This window comes from Manacus vitellinus, unplaced genomic scaffold (assembly GCF_001715985.3).
Source record: "Manacus vitellinus isolate BGI_N305 unplaced genomic scaffold, ASM171598v3 scaffold_12_pilon, whole genome shotgun sequence".
NCBI lineage: Eukaryota > Metazoa > Chordata > Aves > Passeriformes > Pipridae > Manacus > Manacus vitellinus.
In genome coordinates, this window is record NW_021938949.1 from 5,485,407 (window position 1) to 5,504,802 (window position 19,396).

General features: G+C 44.0%; 1 protein-coding gene across 7 annotated transcripts in view; it reads left to right on the forward strand.

The window, feature by feature from the left end:
• TOM1L2 (target of myb1 like 2 membrane trafficking protein) overlaps window positions 1–19,396 on the forward strand; it is a 57,585-nt gene that overhangs the window by 20,402 nt on the left and 17,787 nt on the right. For 6 of the 7 annotated variants that reach the window (XM_025894508.2, XM_025894509.2, XM_025894511.2 and 3 more), the window contains exons 3-12: window positions 188–266; window positions 1,882–2,031; window positions 6,367–6,501; window positions 7,455–7,613; window positions 8,298–8,414; window positions 11,007–11,140; window positions 13,631–13,679; window positions 14,742–14,865; window positions 15,665–15,782; window positions 18,048–18,123. In XM_025894508.2, coding sequence (XP_025750293.1) covers window positions 188–266; window positions 1,882–2,031; window positions 6,367–6,501; window positions 7,455–7,613; window positions 8,298–8,414; window positions 11,007–11,140; window positions 13,631–13,679; window positions 14,742–14,865; window positions 15,665–15,782; window positions 18,048–18,123 — 1,141 coding nt within the window. The remainder of the gene's footprint in view (window positions 1–187; window positions 267–1,881; window positions 2,032–6,366; window positions 6,502–7,454; window positions 7,614–8,297; window positions 8,415–11,006; window positions 11,141–13,630; window positions 13,680–14,741; window positions 14,866–15,664; window positions 15,783–18,047; window positions 18,124–19,396) is intronic. The other variant, XM_025894510.2, reaches the window with a different exon arrangement.

The window sequence follows — 19,396 nt, forward strand, 5'->3', positions numbered from 1 at the left end:
GTCCTGACTTCTGTGATACCTTGTCTCCTCACATAATTCTCCATGATCTTGGTTGTAGTCAAGTGATCTGAAGTTAACACACATGCTTATGTCCAGACAGAAATGGTAAAGGATCCCCTTTCCCACAGTGTATGGGATGTGAGAAGCCTTTCTAAGCTGTCTGTTAAATGGTGTGTTTCTCCTTCAGGCCCAAGGATGCCATTCGAGCGCTGAAGAAGAGGCTGAATGGAAACAAGAATTACAGAGAGGTCATGCTGGCGCTGACGGTGAGTGGGGGCAGGCTGGAATGCCCCAAAGGGCAGAACCCTGCTCCTTTGTCATTTCCCTTTTCCTGGCACTCTCTTGAATGTACACACTATTTCCTTTAACAGCCACTGCTTTGCCCTTTGCTTCTCTCCAATTGCCTCCTTCCTTCCTCGGGGGGTGTTGCTGGAAGCTTTGCATAGCAGTTTTCTGACTCAATTGATTTCTGCTTTTTTTCATGGCTCTTATTCTTCCCGAGTACTGTCTGAGGAAAGTTAAAGTAGCCCAAATGAGTCTGTTACTTCCTGAGGTTTTCCTTTCTACTCTCGTCTCCCTGTGTCCAACCATTCCTCCACTCCAAGGCAACAGCTGTGGGCATATTTGCAAGTGAGGATGATGAACTTGCCATATTTTCAGCTTCATCAGTAGCTGATGCACAATTTCCCTTGGGAATGAATCTCTGTAGGAGACTTGCATTAATTTGCACTGATCTAATTTCACTCAATAAAGTGTAAATTATATTCTGTGCATTTAGGCAGCGCTGCTAAAGGTGTGGGATAATTTGCCAGCGACCTTTCCTGCTGATGACTTTAGCTGGGGGTTTCCTGGGAAGTGCAGCACCCCTGAGCGTGGTGCTCTGTGCCACAGTGACCTGAGGAATGAGCAGCAGGAACTAGATGGAGTTATCCTGCTGTGGGAAGGTGATCTGTATGATTCTTTCACGGAGCTCTTGTTGCATCTCCCTGACGAGGCGTAACCGTACTTTCTATCTTCTTGCCATTTCCTATCCTGGATTGTCATTTTGACAGATTACCAAAGTCCAAACCATGAGATTATCCATTGTTCAGGAAAGAGAGAAATTCATCAGGAATGAGCCCGTGTCATCATGGCTGATGAAAGTAGCTGAAGTAGGAGAGTAATTACAGACTGCTCAATACGGAGTCGCAGTGGTTATTAGGCATGGCTGTAAGGAGAAGTGACGCCTTGGATTTATCTCCATGCTAATCATGTTCTTCAGAGAAAAATCAACAGCTGTTCTTCCATGGCAGTTGAATGGCAAGTGGAAGGTGCCTCCAGCTAGGTTGCAGGGGGAAAATGTGTCAAAGTATAACCTGTCAGAGCATTCACAGGGGAGTGTTTTGAATGAGTGAAGATCATTCACCTGAATTCCCAACTCTAAAACATGGCTTATAGCTTGGAGCAACTGGGTCCAGCTGTGTTCCAGGCACACAGAAATGGTGGAGTGCCACAGCACAATAATATCTCACTGTGACAGGGTGTCCTCTGTCTTACCTGCTCCTGATGTGCTGCTGTGTACTTGACTGTTCAGCTGCGCAGGCTGGAAAGTTCTGCTCTGAAGAGGAAGAAACTTTCTTTACCTTGAAAACAGGCAAAGGTGCATCACAGAAATGCCCAATATATTAATGGTGGGTGAGGTACAGGTAAATGTATGTACTGAGAGGAAGCTTTTTGGTAAAACTGGGGAAGAAGGGAAGAATTAAGACTGTAAGTGTAATTTCTCCTCTATCTTCTTGCCCTTTCATCAAAAACTTTAAAATTAAATGGATTAAAAAATCAGATGCTGTGTGTGTGATCAAGCTTTGCTCCAACAATGAATGGGTTTTTTTGTGTGTGTAGGTGTTGGAGACCTGTGTGAAGAACTGTGGCCATCGCTTTCATGTCTTAGTGGCAAACCGTGACTTCATCGATGGTGTTCTGGTGAAAATCATCTCACCCAAGAACAATCCCCCCACTATTGTACAGGATAAAGTCCTAGCACTGATTCAGGTACCCAGCTTGTCTCTGCTTCCATATGTTGCTGCCTGAAATAAGGACTGTCTGCTTCAATGCTACGCATCGCTAAACATGCTGTCATCGTTAAAAACGTGGCAAGGTTTTTATATATAAAATCAAACAATATATCCAGATTGGCAGGGAAGAGCAGACATGCACACACATAGATATTTTATCCAGGGAGAACTGTCTGGATTTGAGTTAGATACCACTCTACTCTAAAACAGGAGGATTTAATAGAAGATAAATGGATGGCTTTGCAATTTAACAGTCGTATCTTAGAAGCTGGAGACTTGCTGCTGCAGTGGGCTTGTCATCTGAGGCCAGGAGATTTCAGAGGCTCGTGCTCTTGGTGTCAGCTGCAGAACACTTGCCTTTCTCTGTCTGTTTTCCTGACCGTAAAATGGAGCTGTTTCCCTCCCATTAGAAAGCATTCTGCATTCCTTTCAAAGACGGTCATAGAAGAGTAAATGACCATATAGGAGTTAAAATGGTTTTGGTGTCTTTTCTCTGGTTATTGTGCAGTAAAAGCATGCTGTCAGATCCTTGCCTGCAGTGGGGAAGTTCAGACATGGGCCTGTCTGCCACTTCTCCTTCTGTGCAGCACAACAATAAACAGCCGTGTTAATTCCACAAACCATTAGCCACACATGAGGAAACATTGGTGCCTGCCTGGAGGAAATCTGACAATTATAGGAAGCTTTATCACTAAGCTTCCACAGGCTACTGCGTACACCAGAGACTAAAAGACACTGCGTATTTAAAATGATATAAACCTGCTGCAGTGTTCCTTGTGGGAAGGTATTTACAAATGCAGAGCATCATTTGCCAGATATACTTCTGATTTTTATGGCAAAGCATGCAGTTGGATTTCTGCTGGTTTATTTGTTATTAGGATACAGGGATAGGGCATCGTTAGAGCATGACTGTGTAAATAAGTGATTTTCAAACAGAAAATAGGCAGGGTGATGGAATTAGGTGGGCATTGCATAGGGGTCTGTGGGGCCCCTTTATTTCTGGTCTCTGATTTTAAAGCTTTTTTTTTTTTTTTAATAGCACAAAATTAATGAAATTATTAAAAGCAATTCTTGTGCATCTGAGTGAGCCCTCCGGTGTCTGCCTGCTTGCAGTGACCAGGAGATGAGGTTAAATACTGTCACATAAAGAGAGACTGGGTGTGTTTCCATATTGTTTTAGAGAATGCTGGTTATGCTGGGTCCTAGATTTAAATGGATTCCCAGTCATCAGTGCAGCTAAGAAGTAAGTGTTTGTAACATAATCAGAAAGCCACAGTCATTGCCTCAGTGTATTAAACAGAGCTTTATCTGAGGAGACTTAGTGCAGTAGAGCTAAAAGCCTCACTCTGGGTACTAAATGCCTTTTGATATAAAAAGCCTGAAAATTATGATGGTTGCCTGTGGGTGGGTTCTGTTAGTGTCTCTTTAGCTGGAGGTGGTAGGGGACTTTGTTTTCCAGACTGCCTGACAAGCTGGAAAGACTTATTGCAGTAGCTCATCCCAGGTGCCCTATGGACTCACCCCCCACAATACCTCGTATGTCGTGACCACTTCACTCAGCTTAGACTTTGCTCTGTGGAGCTCCCTGGGGTTGGAGGTAACCCCCTTCTCAGGGGCTGATCTCTCAGCTCTGCTCCACCAACATTGCATTTATCCCTTTCTGTGTCCCTTTTACAATTTGGTATCGGGGAATTAATAAGAACAGAAATGAGAGGATTAATAGCCCAGACTTGGAAGCATGGAAAAGAGCTGTACAAACAGTGTGTGTCTTCAGCCACAGAGCTCTGGTATTCCTGGGCCTTTCCATAACAAGGGTAGATAAAGCTGCCATCCAATTTCTTATCTAGAGACTTGACTGTTTTGAGATGTTGAGCATCTTGTGTCTCACTTTCTGAACCTATTTCTCAGTGTACATGAATGAGTATGTGTTACATAGTGCTTATCCTTCCTTCTTTACCCTTCTAAAAGGCCTTGGAAATATCCCTTGTCACTGTGCCCCTGGTAAGAGCTTGCCTGTCACCTCAGAGCTCATGCAACTTACTGCAAAGTAGCTGAGCACCCTCATCAAAGGTGTGAAGCACAGGAAGACTTTTAGTGGTATGCCAAATTCTTTTGAGGATATATGTAGTAAAAAGTGTCCAGCACTGGCAAAATTGTCTTGGGATGGTCCCTGATTTAGGGGCTGGATTTACAATGGTATTCAATTAACCCATTTGGGCACACTGAGGATCCAAGTGGGATTTATACAGCAGTATATCTACCTTTGATAGCCTGGTCTAGAGTCTTGGAAGATCTGAATTGAGTGTCACCTCTGTCCTGCTCCTGTTTGGACAATAGGCAGGTCTCCTAAGCTCTAGTGTAGCTCCTTATCCATAAAGCAAAGCTAATATTACTGTTGCCTAGTTGGATTGTAAGCTGTCTAGAACAGGGATTGTCTTCAATGTGTGTAGACAGCACTTAGGACAATAGTGTCCTGTCCTGCTTGTGACCTCTGAGAGAGACTAATACAGATAATGCTCCCAGCTCAGGTGAGGAAGAATACAAATGGAAGTGTCTCCTTTCTCCAGGACAGAGAGTTGCAGAAGAGAGAGAATACATTAAAAAGGTGGAGTGCAGATGAAGTGAGTTCAGTTTGCAAAATCTATAGGAAGCCAGTGAAAGAGGGGGTGCATTAGTACATCTTCTTGGACAAACAAGCCAAGTTAAAAGTTAGGGGTGGCAATGCAGCATATCTTGGCCTCTGACTTTCTTTTGAGTGATGATTATTAAATAGAGCATCCCTTGCCTAACATTTTCCACTCTTGCTTGCAAATAGAGTTGAAGTGGGGAACACCATTATGTAGAAGTATCATTAAGATGATTTGTGATGTAAATTGAAAATGCAGTGAAAGAGCAAATTTGAAGTTACTTGTGCCATCAAAATCTCTTTTAGAACTGGGGATGGTTTGGAAGGTCAGTTGCAAGGAAACAATGGCTGTGTGCAGTCAGAGCTGTTTTCTCTGGCTCAGGCAGGGCTGTCTGGGCTTGCACTGCATCAGAACAGTTGATGCAGTTAATTTACTCTTAACAAAGCTGAGAAGCAAACCCAGGATTTCACTTGCACCTGATAATGGATTGTCTCCTTGACATGGAGGGTAGGAAATGCTCTTTCTCAGAATTGAACAGAAGAGGAATGCAAGTTAAATATTAATATTATTTCTTATCTTGCTTTGCTATCTTTGATTTCTGTCCTCTCAAATATCAGATGTGATTAAAAACAGCTTTTAAAGTAAAAATAGTCAAAGAACTAGTGTAAAAGTGATGACTAAATGAATTAAGTTCAGAGCCCACACACCCGTCTCGCAGTAGTTCTGGATCCAGCATGCTGATACTCTGCCTCACATATGTGGGGGTTTGTGGAATGCTTCATTTTTTAATGGAGTCATAATATTTCAGTTTCTCTTTCCTCTAAATTTTTAATATTTGGCTGATTTCCAGCACAAGGGAGAGGGGGTTGAGGCTTTCAGGGTACTGTGCTCAGGATACAGCAGCTCTGTGAGTGCAGGAGCCTGGCTAGCCAAGAGAAGCACTTAGTACTCCCACTGAAGGAAAAGCTTAAATGTGAATTGAAGTCTTTTTAGACACCAGAGAATTCATGCAGGAGAGATATTATGAGTGTTCTGGCTGTAGGAAATTCTCCCTTTTAAACTTGTTCTTTGTGCCCCACCGGGGTGTCTGAGTGTTGGATGTGCTCTGTAGGAACCCGGGCGCCGTTAGTTCTGCTGCTCAGGGACTGCCTGTTTCACAATACAGGAACCTCAGAAACTACCTATTTTTATGAAGTTTGGTCCAAATAAAACACTGAAGAGAATGTGACAGCTGTGTTTTTTTCTTTGGCAACGAATAAGGATGCTTCACAAAGTGAATGGAGGTTACTGAAGATTATTGTATGACTCTATGAATTTTGCTTAGATCAATTGAATCTTTCACACAGACTTTTCCTGGTGGGTCATTGGCTATAGAATATGCCAGAAAGATCAGCATCAATCACTGCTGAGGAGAGGAGATTGGAAGAGGCTTTAATTTCGTTCACAGATTTTGATGATGTCAGGCACTGTGCAGAGCTGCTGTGCACTAACTTCTGGTTTTTATTTGAATAAAATCTGTATGTGACTGTCTTAATAATATTTGCAGGATCTTTTAGACCAGGTCTGATGATTACAGCTTCCCTTTGAAGCTGAAATACATGAAAGCTTTTATAGTCAGTATCTGAGGTCAGGGTGGAGCTGGAGCTTTGGAAGGTTTATGGATGATAATCCCTCGTGTTTTCCAGGCTTGGGCTGACGCCTTTCGAAGTAGCCCTGATTTAACTGGAGTAGTGCATATTTATGAAGAACTCAAGAGGAAAGGCATCGAGTTCCCCATGGCAGATCTTGATGCTCTGTCTCCAATACACACACCACAGAGGGTAAGCTGCAGCATTGCAATTCCGGGGGTATTTTCCCAGGATGTCTAAGTAGTTGGATAACTACTTGTTTTTCCCCTCCTGTTTGTCTGAATTTGGCTCATTTTCTCACTCCTGGAAGGACATTTTAATAGTGAAAGGGCATGTAGGAGAAGCATAATACAGACTGATAAGCTAATGGTATCTCCTCCCTTGAGTCAATCATCAGAGAAGGGGAAAAGAGTTTGCAACACTTATCTTATACCACAAAACCACCAGACAAATGCACCTAATTTGTTCAAAGAGAACCCAGCAGGATATGTGGCTGAGATATACTTCTTTTGCTCAAAAGTGTGGTGTTTTCTGTTGGTGATACCCCTGAGCCTGTCCTTTAGGGGTGCACAGGGTCTGAATCTCACACCGATCATCCCATGGTAACGTGAGGTTTTACACCTGTGGAAAGTTAAGTCTGGAAAGTTGACAGAACTGCTGCTAAGAAGTAACTTAATGATCACAGGTGTTCTGATTATTCACTCTGAAAACTGAAGTTAATGAATCTTTGAAGCAGTAAATGCAAGTGATCAAGGACTGAGAGATTACAATTCTTGTGTCAAGGTTAATTAAATTCAGTACCTTTGTATCACATCATTTTTTGTGTAAGCCTGCAACTTAATTCCTAGTTTAAAATCATTTTTAACTAGTTCTCTTTGGCTCTTGTTTTTATTTTGCTTATCATTTTTCTTGTAAACGTAAATGGACTTAAATGCATGTGGGTTGGGTCAAAAGATATGGGTGTGGAAGATTGCTGGAGCTGCCTGTTTATGGGCTGTCCTGCCAGTCTGTTCTCGTAACTGCACTGACCTTTCCCGCAAGGTGCAATTATGTTCTATATTTGAGCCTGTTTGGCCCGAGGTTGCTGATAAAGCAGGTGCTGTCCCAATTCAGCTTTTTGAACTCGTGTCTTTCTGATGTGGCAGAGTGTTCCTGAAGTTGATCCTGCAGCAAATATGCACAATTCACAGTCTCAGCAAAGGATGAGCAGCAGCTCTTATTCTTCGTCCTCCCCAACGGCGTATTCTGCTCCTCAGGCCCCAGCCTTGAATGTGACTGGTCCCATCACTGCTAATTCTGAACAGGTATTGGCATCATGATTCTTTCGAGTGAGACTCTTCTAGCAAGTCAAATTAGAAACTGATCTGCAGAGGAACTTTCATTTTAACTCTGTGGACTTTGCCTCGTAGGTCTGGCTCTACTTAGTAATCTTTCCTCCCATTATGCTGTAAAATCTGGGCTTTGGATGTGTCTGTGTGACCAGTCCACTCAGCAGTAATTTAGCAGTTATTCCCATTATCCCCTCTCCTTTAAAGGCCCAGAATGTCTTGCAGATGGAGGAAGTGAAGCCCTTACAAACACCCTAATATAGAAAACAGAATTTTCTTTTCTCCCTGCAAAAAATAATAACTTTAGAACCAAAGATCCTACTTAAAATGTGTACAGCTTTCCCCACACTGGAGTGAGTCACGCAAGGTGTACCACAGCCAAGGTCTGGTTTTAGGTGCTGTTTTAATTTGCTTCCCTTCCATCCAGGCACAGCATATCAGGGCTAGTGATGATAGTTCTTTTCTTTTTCTGTTCCTTTTCTAAAATTCTCTCCTGGGTAAACTTTTTATCTTTACTTTTTGTTTTTTCCCGCTAGAATGTCTGGAGCCTCAGATATCAAGTCAGACAGAACGAGAGATATCTCAAAGTCAGTTCTTGAAAACGAACTGCTTAAACCAAAAGATTATGCAGTGTTTTGTTGTCTTTTTACCCAAATTCAGATTGCCCGGCTGCGCAGTGAACTGGATATTGTTCGTGGGAATACAAAAGTGATGTCTGAAATGCTGACAGAAATGGTACCTGGACAGGAGGATTCCTCAGACCTTGAGTTACTCCAGGTAACAGTTTCTTCCAAATATGATCCTGATCCTTTCTGTGCTTAAGTTTCCCAGGGGGTGGGTTTTGTTGTAACTCACTTCACAAACTGGGTTTGCTTGGTTTACATAATGAATGTGGGCTGTGCTTGACCCTGGCCAGTCTCATCATGTGATGTTCTTCATTTGTTAAAGCTTCCAGTGACAAGAATTTCCTGACTTCCCTTGAAACTTGTTCTTTCCTCTTTATGTAGCCAGAATTTTTTTCCAGTGTTGAATATCAGGTCTCTTTTACCACAAAGCAGCTTAGAATTGCCACGGGCTCTATAAGCCCTGAGCATCTCTGTTTCTTTTACATCCTCCATCATCACTTTTACAGTGTCAAAACATTCCCAGTCACTGTGCAGGAAAAAACACTCCATATTTCCAGCTGGACTAAAAAATGCCAAGGGTCTGTGGATTCTCTGCCAATTGAAATCTTATATATGAACAAAATGTCTTTCCAGAGGCTGTGTTCTCAGGGTCTTAAGACGGGTGCTCAGGTGAAGTTTCAGAGTGTCCAGGGGGTAATCAGAAGGGATTTCTTTGCTGGAAAATCTCAATCCAGTGCGACATTTAGTATTTCAAGAGGGAAAACAGTATAAACACAGCTCGTGTCTTGGGCTTCACACCTGCTTCCCAAGGCCAGTGGTCACGGGGTGGCCTTTTGGCTGAGGAAGGTCATGCAGTCCCACATGCAGCACATGTGGAGCATGATGAGGAGCACTGAGATCTGGCATTCCAGCTGCTGCCCTTAACGTGGTATTTGCCTTTCCAGAGCTTCAGAAATAGCCTTCTGTTTTGATCCTCCAGCAGGGAGGATGGGCTCCTGCAGCAGTCAGTTCAGAGGAAGGCAGGGAATTGCTCTCTGTGATACATCAGAGTTTGAAATCCATCCAAAAACTGGTCTCTCCCATGCAGTGGCATTGTGTGTTTGTCTCAGAGCCATCATGGCAGCTGATGAGAGGCTTTGCAATAAAGAGCCTTTCAGTTACTGCCCATTTGGGTCGAAGTGCTCGAAACAAAAGAAGCTTCCAGGAAACCATGACAGGCCGAAACAGCGTCGAGCAGTTTGCTTACATTCAGAAACAACCACCAACATCTTGACAGCATAACCTTACAGCATAGCTTTAAGGTGAAAGAATTTGATCATAAAATGGAGTGACAGCAACGATTCTTTATCCCAACTGGTTCCCTTCTTTGACTGATGCAGCCTAAATCTGAATCACAGAGCTGGGGAGAACCTGTTTTTGATCACAAAGGATGGTTAGCCTTTTGAGAGCTGTGAGCTGGGTGCTGCATGCAAGGACTCCCTGCTTTGAGGTTTATATAGCCCTCCTCCTTAAATAATTCCTGACATTTTCTCCAACAATCAAATGTAAACAGCCTGCTAGAGAGCCAACTCTGAGCAGAATAGATAGGTACTGTCAGCCCTCTCGGAAAGGCAGCAAACAAACCTCTGAAATGTCACAATCTGCTTCGAAAGTGATGGGATCAAAACTGACATTGGAGAACACATTCCTCAAGCTGTTAAGGCAGCTGGATTGCACTAGGTGAAATTTATCCAGAGCTTAGGATGTCATACCAAGCAAGGAAAACAAACACATTTTTGCTTTCATCCCGAAGGTTGTGTACCAACAAGTCGTCCTTGTTTAGTGCTGAATTTTTGCTGTGAAGTGGAGCTGGGAGGGGTGGAAGATGACAGAGGGACATGCTTTAGCTGGAATGTCAGTGCTCACTGAAGTAAAACCGCGGGCCTGATCAGAGGCGCCCTGCCATATGTCACGTTTCTTCTTGCAGTCCTCCTCAGCAGACCAGTCTGACCTTTGTTCTGGAGGCCTTTACAGGAGTACAGAATTCTGCTAAGTAATTGGTGATGGAAGAGATGTCTTGGTCTAGGCAAACCCAGATCTAGATTTCTTGATGAGAGACTTCTAAAATAAATGCCCTCACTCTGTACTCTTTAAAATGTTCTTCTGAAACTCCCCACTGCCTTTGTGCAGTCTCTTGTCTGTGCACTTGCTCAGTGGAAGGAAACATCTCTGTGTGTGATTCAAGTGTGTGGAACACACAACTTTTTATGCTCCTGGTTCTTGTTTTGCCTTCACTCTCATGTTCTCTGTATTTGGTGAGTTCTCTGTCCTCAACACTTCTCTTTCTAGCACCCACTTAGTACTTGTAGCCCTGATGAATCTTTTTTCCCCACTTCTTCCACCATGCATTTAGTTTTTAAGGATGGTATTGCCAAAAAGATTGAATTTTCCTTGAAAGCTGTTGTATTAATGTGTTTTATTCTTAAAACAGATGACTGTAACACAGATATTTATTTTCTTAAGTACTCAGAGTTAAAGAAGAATCAGGAAGTCGAATTGTAAATAGGCTCTCAAGGTTTTATGCCATCATCTCTTGAAGGGCGTTTGATTAGATGTGCTTTTGGGTGACATTTAATCATGCAAAGATAAACTTGTCTTAGTGTTTCTCAGCTGGGGGATATGTTTGGCTGTGAGCAAAGCTCAGCTAAATCTACTTATTGCTTGTTGCTTATCAGAGTGTGTGTGCACAATGCATTCCTCCTAGGAACTGAACCGAACCTGTAGAGCCATGCAGCAGAGAATTGTGGAGCTTATCTCACGAGTGTCCAATGAAGAAGTCACAGAGGAGCTGCTGCACGTGAATGATGATTTAAATAACGTCTTCCTCCGATACGAAAGGTGGGGCACCTTTCCCATCCACTATTTACATTCATTCTGGGTTCTCACTTAAATATAAAATAGGTCAGTTGGCAAGATGGGGCCAATGGTCCAGCATAACACAGAGAAGCATTTACAAAGTCTTTTTGTGGTCTTTTATGGTACCGTGCCTGTTTCAGCTGATTCCTTTAATACTGTGATTTGGGTTTTTTTTTTTTTTGGTTCTGCCATTGAATTTTTGTGGGACACATCCATAAAATGCAGGGCAGCCTTGTGCAAAACTCTCTGAACTAGCTGCAAGTCCCCGTTGTGCAGGGCTGTACAGATGTAGGGACTTGGGACCAAAAATAGCACAGCCACAGTCTCTAGTTCCCCTTGCCAGCCTGGGCTCTGCACAAATGCCTGTGCTGCTTCCTGGCTTAGGGAGGCTCCTGTGAGCTGGCTCTGTCCTCTGATCTCTCCAGTTCCAGAGCTGGTGCAAAGGGAGGTGCCTGAGGTGGGCGGGAGCTTAATGCATGTAAGGGTTTTGTTTTTAAGTAACACTTAAAATCTTGGGAAAAAATAAAAGCCTGTCTTGCGTAGAACTGATGTTTTGAAGAGCTGGTCTGCAAGAATCATCCCCAGGGACAGGACTTGGGGCACAGGACTTTCGACATGTCAGACAAAGGCGCTGTCAGGCACATCTGCTGCAGGAGGTGACATGTGATGCAGCAGTCTTGGGAAAGTTTAATCTTCCCCTTAATGACAGGCCTGGGGAGCGAGGCACTAAAGAGTACCCTTTGTTCCTTGCTCTTAGCACGGGGCTTTGTTTCTCAAGCCTTTAAAAATAAATTAGACTCTAGATCTGTGAATTTGTGCTGTCATGGCAAAGGCTGGAAACACGACTCGGTGGCCTCGATTTCGCCTTTGATTTAGTCGTTCAGAGGAGATCGGGGCAAACTTTGAAACAAACGCCAGCTTTTTGTGTTTCATGCACGAGCAGGATTGCACAAGTGGGAGAGGGTGACTGTCAGTAAGGCTCAGTCTGGTCACCCTTAATAGTTTTTCTGTTTTCCTCCATCTGCGACTTTGCTGGCTGGGGCTGATGTGTTTGTAGTCATTATTCAGGGAAGGCGAGCTGAGTGATGTTAGCAAGCTGTTTGTGCTGTGGGCTGAGCGTTCAATAAATTCCAGTTCCTCCTCTGCTATTCCAAAAGCTCCACATCCATCATGCTGATTTCTAGCAGGGCGACCAGGCTCTGTCAGTGACTCAAGCAGGAGCTCTGGCCTTCGCTGTGAAGCCTTGGGATGTAAATGAACAGAAGCCTTTTGGTGAGAAATGAGGTGGGAGGTGTCTTAGGTTTCCAGCAAAGGGAGTTGGATTTCCAGTAATAGCAAACACCCACGGTTTCCTAAAATTGAAATTTGGGCCAGAATTTGGTTTTGCTGCATTTTCCACTGTTACATTAAGAAAACATTTTAGTTTGCTTGAGATTCCCTGTTTTATTTTGTCCATCTGGGAGAAAACCCAGAGGATTATATGCATATTATGGGCTTTTTACTGAAAAGAGAAGTTACATCTGAAACTAATTTTGAGTGAGGAAAAATTCAAACCTCCAAGAAATCATGGTGCTTTTCCTGGTAAAGAAGGAGACTGGACTGGCTCCAGTCAGGCCATGGGAGCAGGTGGTTCCCCTGCTGTTTTGGCTTCATAGAATCACAGAATGCTTTGGATTGGAAGGGTCCTTAAAGCTCATCTTGTTCCACCCCCTGCCATGGGCAGGGACACCTTCCACTAACCCAGGTTGCTCAGAGCTCAGCCTGGCCTTGAAGACTTTCATGAAAACCTGGTTTAGGGTTGTGGCCCCAGATGCACAGAGTAGAGACCAGACCTTGACTAGCCAGGCATCTTCCTCTAAGAAGGAAGAGGTTTTTATCCAACATCATTACTTTTCTTTCTTGGAAAGTACCAACCTATTTAAACATAATCTCGGAGCATCTTTTGAGTTGACCCATAAAGTTCTAAGCAATGCTGATCATTGTCTCTCTTGCCACATGTGCCTGGGTCAGGCTGTGCCACACACATATGGCTCCTGGTTTACATTATTGCAGCAAGAGGGAGCTGGTAAGTGGGAGTAAGATGTGCTGCTGCTCGGCTCGTTGAGCTGTGAGCATCAATCCTGCTGCAGTTCCTCCTATCCCTTAACTAACACAACAGTCTATCACAGAGCACTTAATGATTAAAAACTCCCCAAAACCAGAAGACAAATCTTACAGTGTTCTTCAGGCATGTTTGTCCTGCAAGATCAGATTAATCAACTTAAAATCCACACTTGCCAAGAGTGCAACTTCTCAACTATCCTCCCTTTGTCCTGCCTTGGAGTTAAAGCTTTCAGGCTTCCCCTTTGAACCAGAGAAAACTAAATGTCAGTGGCAAACATGTCATGGCTTGGTCATAAACTCATAGTTTTCATTGTTTTATTGGTGGCTTTGATAATCCATGTTGGTTTTGGGGTTTTTTTTTCCGAACAGATTTGAACGATACAGATCGGGACGTTCAACACAAAACGCCAGCAACGGAGTAAGTACCTCACTCCATTTATTATGTCAGCAGCTGCACCATACTAGCTGTAGTAATACCAGTAGTATCACACCTTTTGCCTGTCCAGCCCTGTGCCCTGCCTGTGGTGGCTAATGGTGGATACCAGGAAAAGAGCATAAGGATGTGACGAACCCCAGGTGACAACTTTTAGCTCAGGAAGTCGCTTCACTAAGACATCTCTGTGTTTACAGTCCTTGATGAATTTTGTTCCTCTGTTAACTTTTTTTGATTGCTTTTGAGTCTGTGTGGACTTTAGGAGTTCACAGTGTCCTTACAGTTTCACTATACATTTCTACATATTTATTTTACATTTATATATAACAAATATTTTGTTTACATTTGATCAAGTCACTTAATGATTTTTGTTTGCTCCACCTAATTCTTCTTCACTGTGTCTTACAATACCACTGTTCAGGTTAATTTTCTTCCTGCCACTCATAATTTTAGGAGCCACTCTCCTCTCTATTTAAGCAGCCCCCTTCCAAGCAGAAGAGTTCTAATTATTCTTTCACTGAAAACACTTTTGTAGTTTTTTTACAGTGTTCAAGGTCTGAGTTCATGATGAATTGTACTTCTATTACATTTTCTATTCTGCATTCTCATAACCATTTCCTCTATTTACTTTGCTTTACCCCTTCTCCTGCAGTGTGGTGCAAACTTCAGCACAGGCTCTGCACTGACACTTTAGTCACAAAAACAAAAGAAATTTTGTTTCTGAAAACAGTTTATACCTAATATGGAAGCAAAGTCAGTTTAACTTGATATTGGTCTGGTGTTAAACACATTAGCTGGCTGAAGAGATGTAGATGATCTCCAGCAGAGCTTCCTCCTGTGCTGAGCAGTCAAACTGAGGTTTTTTGGTGTCTGACCCTTTTTATTCTGCACTCACCACTGCAGTATCCAAGAAACTCATCCATTTAGCAGCATGCAAGAGAAGAAAGATCTTTATAGGAAGTGCCTGTTATTTTATGGTGTTTAATGCTGCACTGCAACTAGAAATTTCTGGCATGTGTAACTTCTGTGGGTTTTGTGTCCCAACAGGTACTGAATGAGGTGACAGAGGATAATTTAATAGATTTGGGTCCTGGCTCTCCAGCTGTAGTGAGCCCAATGGTTGGAAACTCAGCACCTCCATCCTCACTTTCTTCACAGCTTGCAGGGCTTGGTGAGTGCCTGATCTAAATCGTGCTCTCCACTATCTGATTAATGTTGCCATGTAGCCTCTGAAAGGTTTGGGAATATGGCTTACAGCATTAGGAAGGCATTCCCTACTCCCCTGTACTGTGGCAGTCTGTAATTGGGAACCAACCTGGCACAAAAAGAGGGATTTATTAACCTAAGGAGAGAATGAAGGAAAGGGTCAAGATTCTTGTCCATGCTAAAACTTGAACTGCTTTTATTCCTCCTTACATATAGTTAAAATATGAAATCAGTCTGGTAAATGCTCTTGATTCTCCTTCTACAAATAATATTTGCAACCTTTGGGTGAAGGGTTTTATGAAACTATTAGAAGGTTTATGTCAAGCCAGAGATTACTTGACAGGATCACTGCATTTGACTGAAGGTTCTCCACCTCTTTCAGCACTGCACCAGTACCATATCCCTTGGTTTGAAACTTTTGGTTTCACAGTCAGTAACTGAGAGGAAACATTGTGGAGAAAACTACTGTCCATGCCCAAAATTTTGGACCATGTTTGTGACTGGTAAATATCTCAGGATGAGATTGGCAGCAGGTGAACACCAATCCCCAAATGCTGGCTTCTCAATAAGGAGCACTTTCAGAGTGCTACTTCCAGGATAGATAAGACAATCTCTACATTTTACTTTTAAGAAATACATGATTAACAGCCTCCAGCCTTTTTTTGGACAGAACTGTGCTCAGTGCTGCAGCTGTTAACTGGATGATGGTGTTTGCATGTGGTTTGCTGTTTCACTGGTTCACTTTTTTTTGCCTCTGGTTGCAGACTTGGGCACAAACAGCGTCAGTGGCACACTCAGCTCTCTCCAGCACAGTAACCCTCGTGATGATTTCGACATGTTTGCACAGACAAGAGGCAGTTCCTTGGCTGAGCAGCGAAAGAAGTGAGTTGGAGTTTGTCTCTAGCACTGAGTCATGGCATTGCTGTTTTCTAAGGGCATAAATCTGGAACTTCCTGACTTCAGTCCAGTCTGAAAAAGTAGTTTTGTTGTATGTCTTTGTGTTTTTAATACAGTCCCTATCCTTTTGGTCATTATTAATATGAGCAAGTGGAGAAGTTCCTGCTGATGGACAGAGCAGACTGGCTGAGTAATGATTTAGTTAATGAGCCCACTGGAAACTTGGAAGTGTACTTGCCTTTGTTTCTGCAGATGCCTCCTCTCCTAAAGGCTTGTCATCCCATCCACCCATGCTTGAGATACAGGAGCAAAAGGGTCCTTCACCTGAAGGTCATGGATGTACTTCAGTGACTGAATTACTGTCATCAAGGGCTTGGAAACAGAATTACCATCCAGTTAACTCTCCCCTTGGCCCCAGTCAGACTCTCACGTGCTGTCAATGCAGTGTAGCTTGCCTGGCTGCCATGCTACCCCTAATTTGTTTATATGCATAGGGCTTGCATCCCTAGAGCTGCCAATGTGGCACTTTCAAGGGCACTTAACAGGTCAAATTATTTTAATGTGAAATAAATATGCACTTATTAAGAAATCCTTTGATCCCTGTCAAGGGAGATTCAATAAAGAACACACTCAGGTATTTTTCTTTCATATATTATTTCTTGCCTCCTCCTGATTTCAGATTTTAAAGGATGTACTAGGAGTCAGAATATCGATATCTGGTCTCAAGCTAAGGAATGTTGTTAAATAGTTTATCAAAAACTTACCAGCTCTGGAAAACTTGAGCCAGCAAATTTATTAGGATCTTTTATTTGCACTTATCAGTGCAGCTATTGGTACTGCCTCAGCTGTGGTATCAGTGCTGAGAAGATATGCTCTAATGTAGAGGGATATGCTACCACTGGAGATTTTGGGCTGGGAGCCCTGATGTACAGTCAGAAAGGAGATGCATTGCAGAGAGATTTAATCGAGGTCCCTCTGTCTCTTGTGCTAAATGAAGCACGAAACTAGTCTTCCCACACAGTAGCTAATGGAACAAGGAGCATGGAGCAGTCCGTGATTTCACAAGGGAGGATTGCTCTATCTTCCTTGGACTGTACACTGTATAAACAGAGCAGCAGGGAGGAGTGAAGGCATGAGTGTGACTTGCTGTGGTGTGTAGGTGAGAACTCTGGGTGCTGTGCTCACAGCTTGGGAGAAGCCAACACGCTGGAGGAGAGAGGGCTCCTCCTGCTCAGGCAGCTCCTCCCAGGGACTGATTTATGGGCATGTGTTGGCATCTGCTGCAGCTCGTGGTTCACCACTGTGCTCTGAGAAATGATGCTGTTGCCTCTGTCACCTGACTGCTACATGTCCCTCTTGCATTGCAATTGAAGAAGCTTTTAAAAGCTCTGTGAATAGTGCATTTCTTTGTCTGCTTCACTGCAGTTGCATAATTCCACCTGTCTTTGAGTCTCCCTCCGCCTCCCCCCTTGCACACATCAAGGTCAGGCTTCCAAATGTCATCTCAGGAGCTTTGCTAAATGTAATCTGGAATCAGACCTCTTTTCACAGTCCCCTGCTTGCTCTTGGACATGCTTAGAGTGCCTCATAACCTGTTTGCCTGCCTTTCATAATGCTGATCCTACTCTGTTTGCTTCAAGGTGCTTTCTGAAACTGACGGTCTTTGTACAGAGCACACTCCTCTTTTTGGGGGTACACTCAGTGCACTTAGGTCTTGTAAAAAAAAAAAAAAAAGAATGTGCTTTCTGATTTCCAGGGGAGTAAATCTGAGTATCCAATGGCACTTCTCCTATGAGAAAAGGCTGGAAGAACTGGGATTGTTCAGCCTGGAAAAGAGAAGGCATCAGGGTGACCTAATTGCAGCTTTCCAGTACCTGAAGGGAGCCTACAAGAAAGATGGAGAGGGACTATTTACAAGGGCCTGGAGTGACAGGACAAGGGGGAATGGCTTCACACTGACAGAGAGTAGAGTTAGATTAGATAGTAGGAAGAAATTCTTCCCTGTGAGTAAGCTGAGGCACTGGAACAAGTTGCCCAGAGAGGTTGTGGATCTCAGGATCTGTTCAAGGCAAGGTTGGACGGGGCTTGGAGCAACCTGATCTAGTGGAAGGTGTCCCTGCTCATGGCAGGAGGGTGGAACTGGGTGGTCTTTAAGGTCCCTTCCAACCCAGGCCTTTCTGTGATTCCGTGATTCCTCATGGGTGACTGCTGGACTTCCTTCTAGTTCTGTGGTTTGTTCCTTTCTTTCAGTGTGACGTACGAGGATCCGCAGGCTGTCAAAGGACTGGCGTCTGCCCTGGATGTTCGGAAACAGAACACGGGAGGGGTAGGTCACGGCTCTGTGTTTTGTTATCCATGTGGAATCCAAGCTGTAGGCAGCTGCTTTGACCGAGCTTCTCATTCTGTATTCCAGCAACGTGCTAGCACTGGCTATTTTGAAATTGATATCTGGGAGCAAGTACTTGCTCAGTAATGATCTCTAAAGAGCTGCTGCTTAGCACTCTAGCCTAAAAGACGTCAGAATCATAGTGGGTAAATTCTCCTGTGTCCTTGTAGCTCGTCTAGGGGGTCCAGCTCTTTGGCTGGAATTGCTGCTGGAAAGAATAAGTGGGAATGTCCTGTGAACACTGGTGTGCATTGGTTTTGTTTGGTTTTGCTTATGAAAGTTGATAAAGTCTTAATCTACTAGACTTTGCTCCAAGTGCATGGATACATGAGCAAGTTACAGGGAGAGAAATTATGCAGACTTTTAATGCTTCACATGCCTTGCCATAACTGCCCTCCCATGCAGCCTGTTCTGTGTGCCCAGGGCAGGCTCCTGCTCTCTTGTGTGGGCAGAGGAGGCCCATGTGCTGTCACCCTGCAGCAGCCAGCACTAAAAACATGGTTGAGAGATCTTGGCCAGTTTTGTCTGCATCCCTAAGTGAAGGCAGAAGCGAAAGAGCTTTCAGATCGTCCCTCAACCCCTTTCTACTACCCTGCTTTTTAAAACTGTCCTGCTCTTTTGTATGCAGCTGTGTGTAAGGTTTTAGAGGTCCGAGCAAGTTCAGACCCTTTCCCAGTCCAATTTTGGGCTGTGCTGACCACTAGGGAGCACGGCAGAGCCAGCGTAGCATGGGAGAGCCAGTGCAGCGTGAATTGCCTCCCCATGCCTTGGCTGATCCCGCCCTGGTTCTTTCATGAGATGAAATGGGAGTGCTCTGGGCAGCTGGCATGCCTGGCAGCTTGTGCTCTGAGCCAGGGGGAATTTGTGTTGGGAGCCAGCTGGGGTCAGATCACAGCTGCCTGCCTGGGCCATCCTTTAGTGGGAGCAGGGCCTCAGCCATGATTTCTTACAGAGCATCCCCCCGACCCCACAAATCTAATCTGCTCCTTCCTGTCCCTGCCCTCCTGCAAAAAAGGGTAATTTATAACTCAGGTCAGCCCCGTGACCGGTTTCAAGCTCAGCCCCACAAAAGCTCATGCCAGCAGTACTGAGGGAAAAAGGGAAGCACAGGGAGGCAAGGGCAGAAGTGCATTGAGGGTAGCAGTGAGAGAGGAATTCCTGGATCCAGAGAGACATCCCAAGCCCCCAGCATGGCTGAGCTATTACTGGCAGG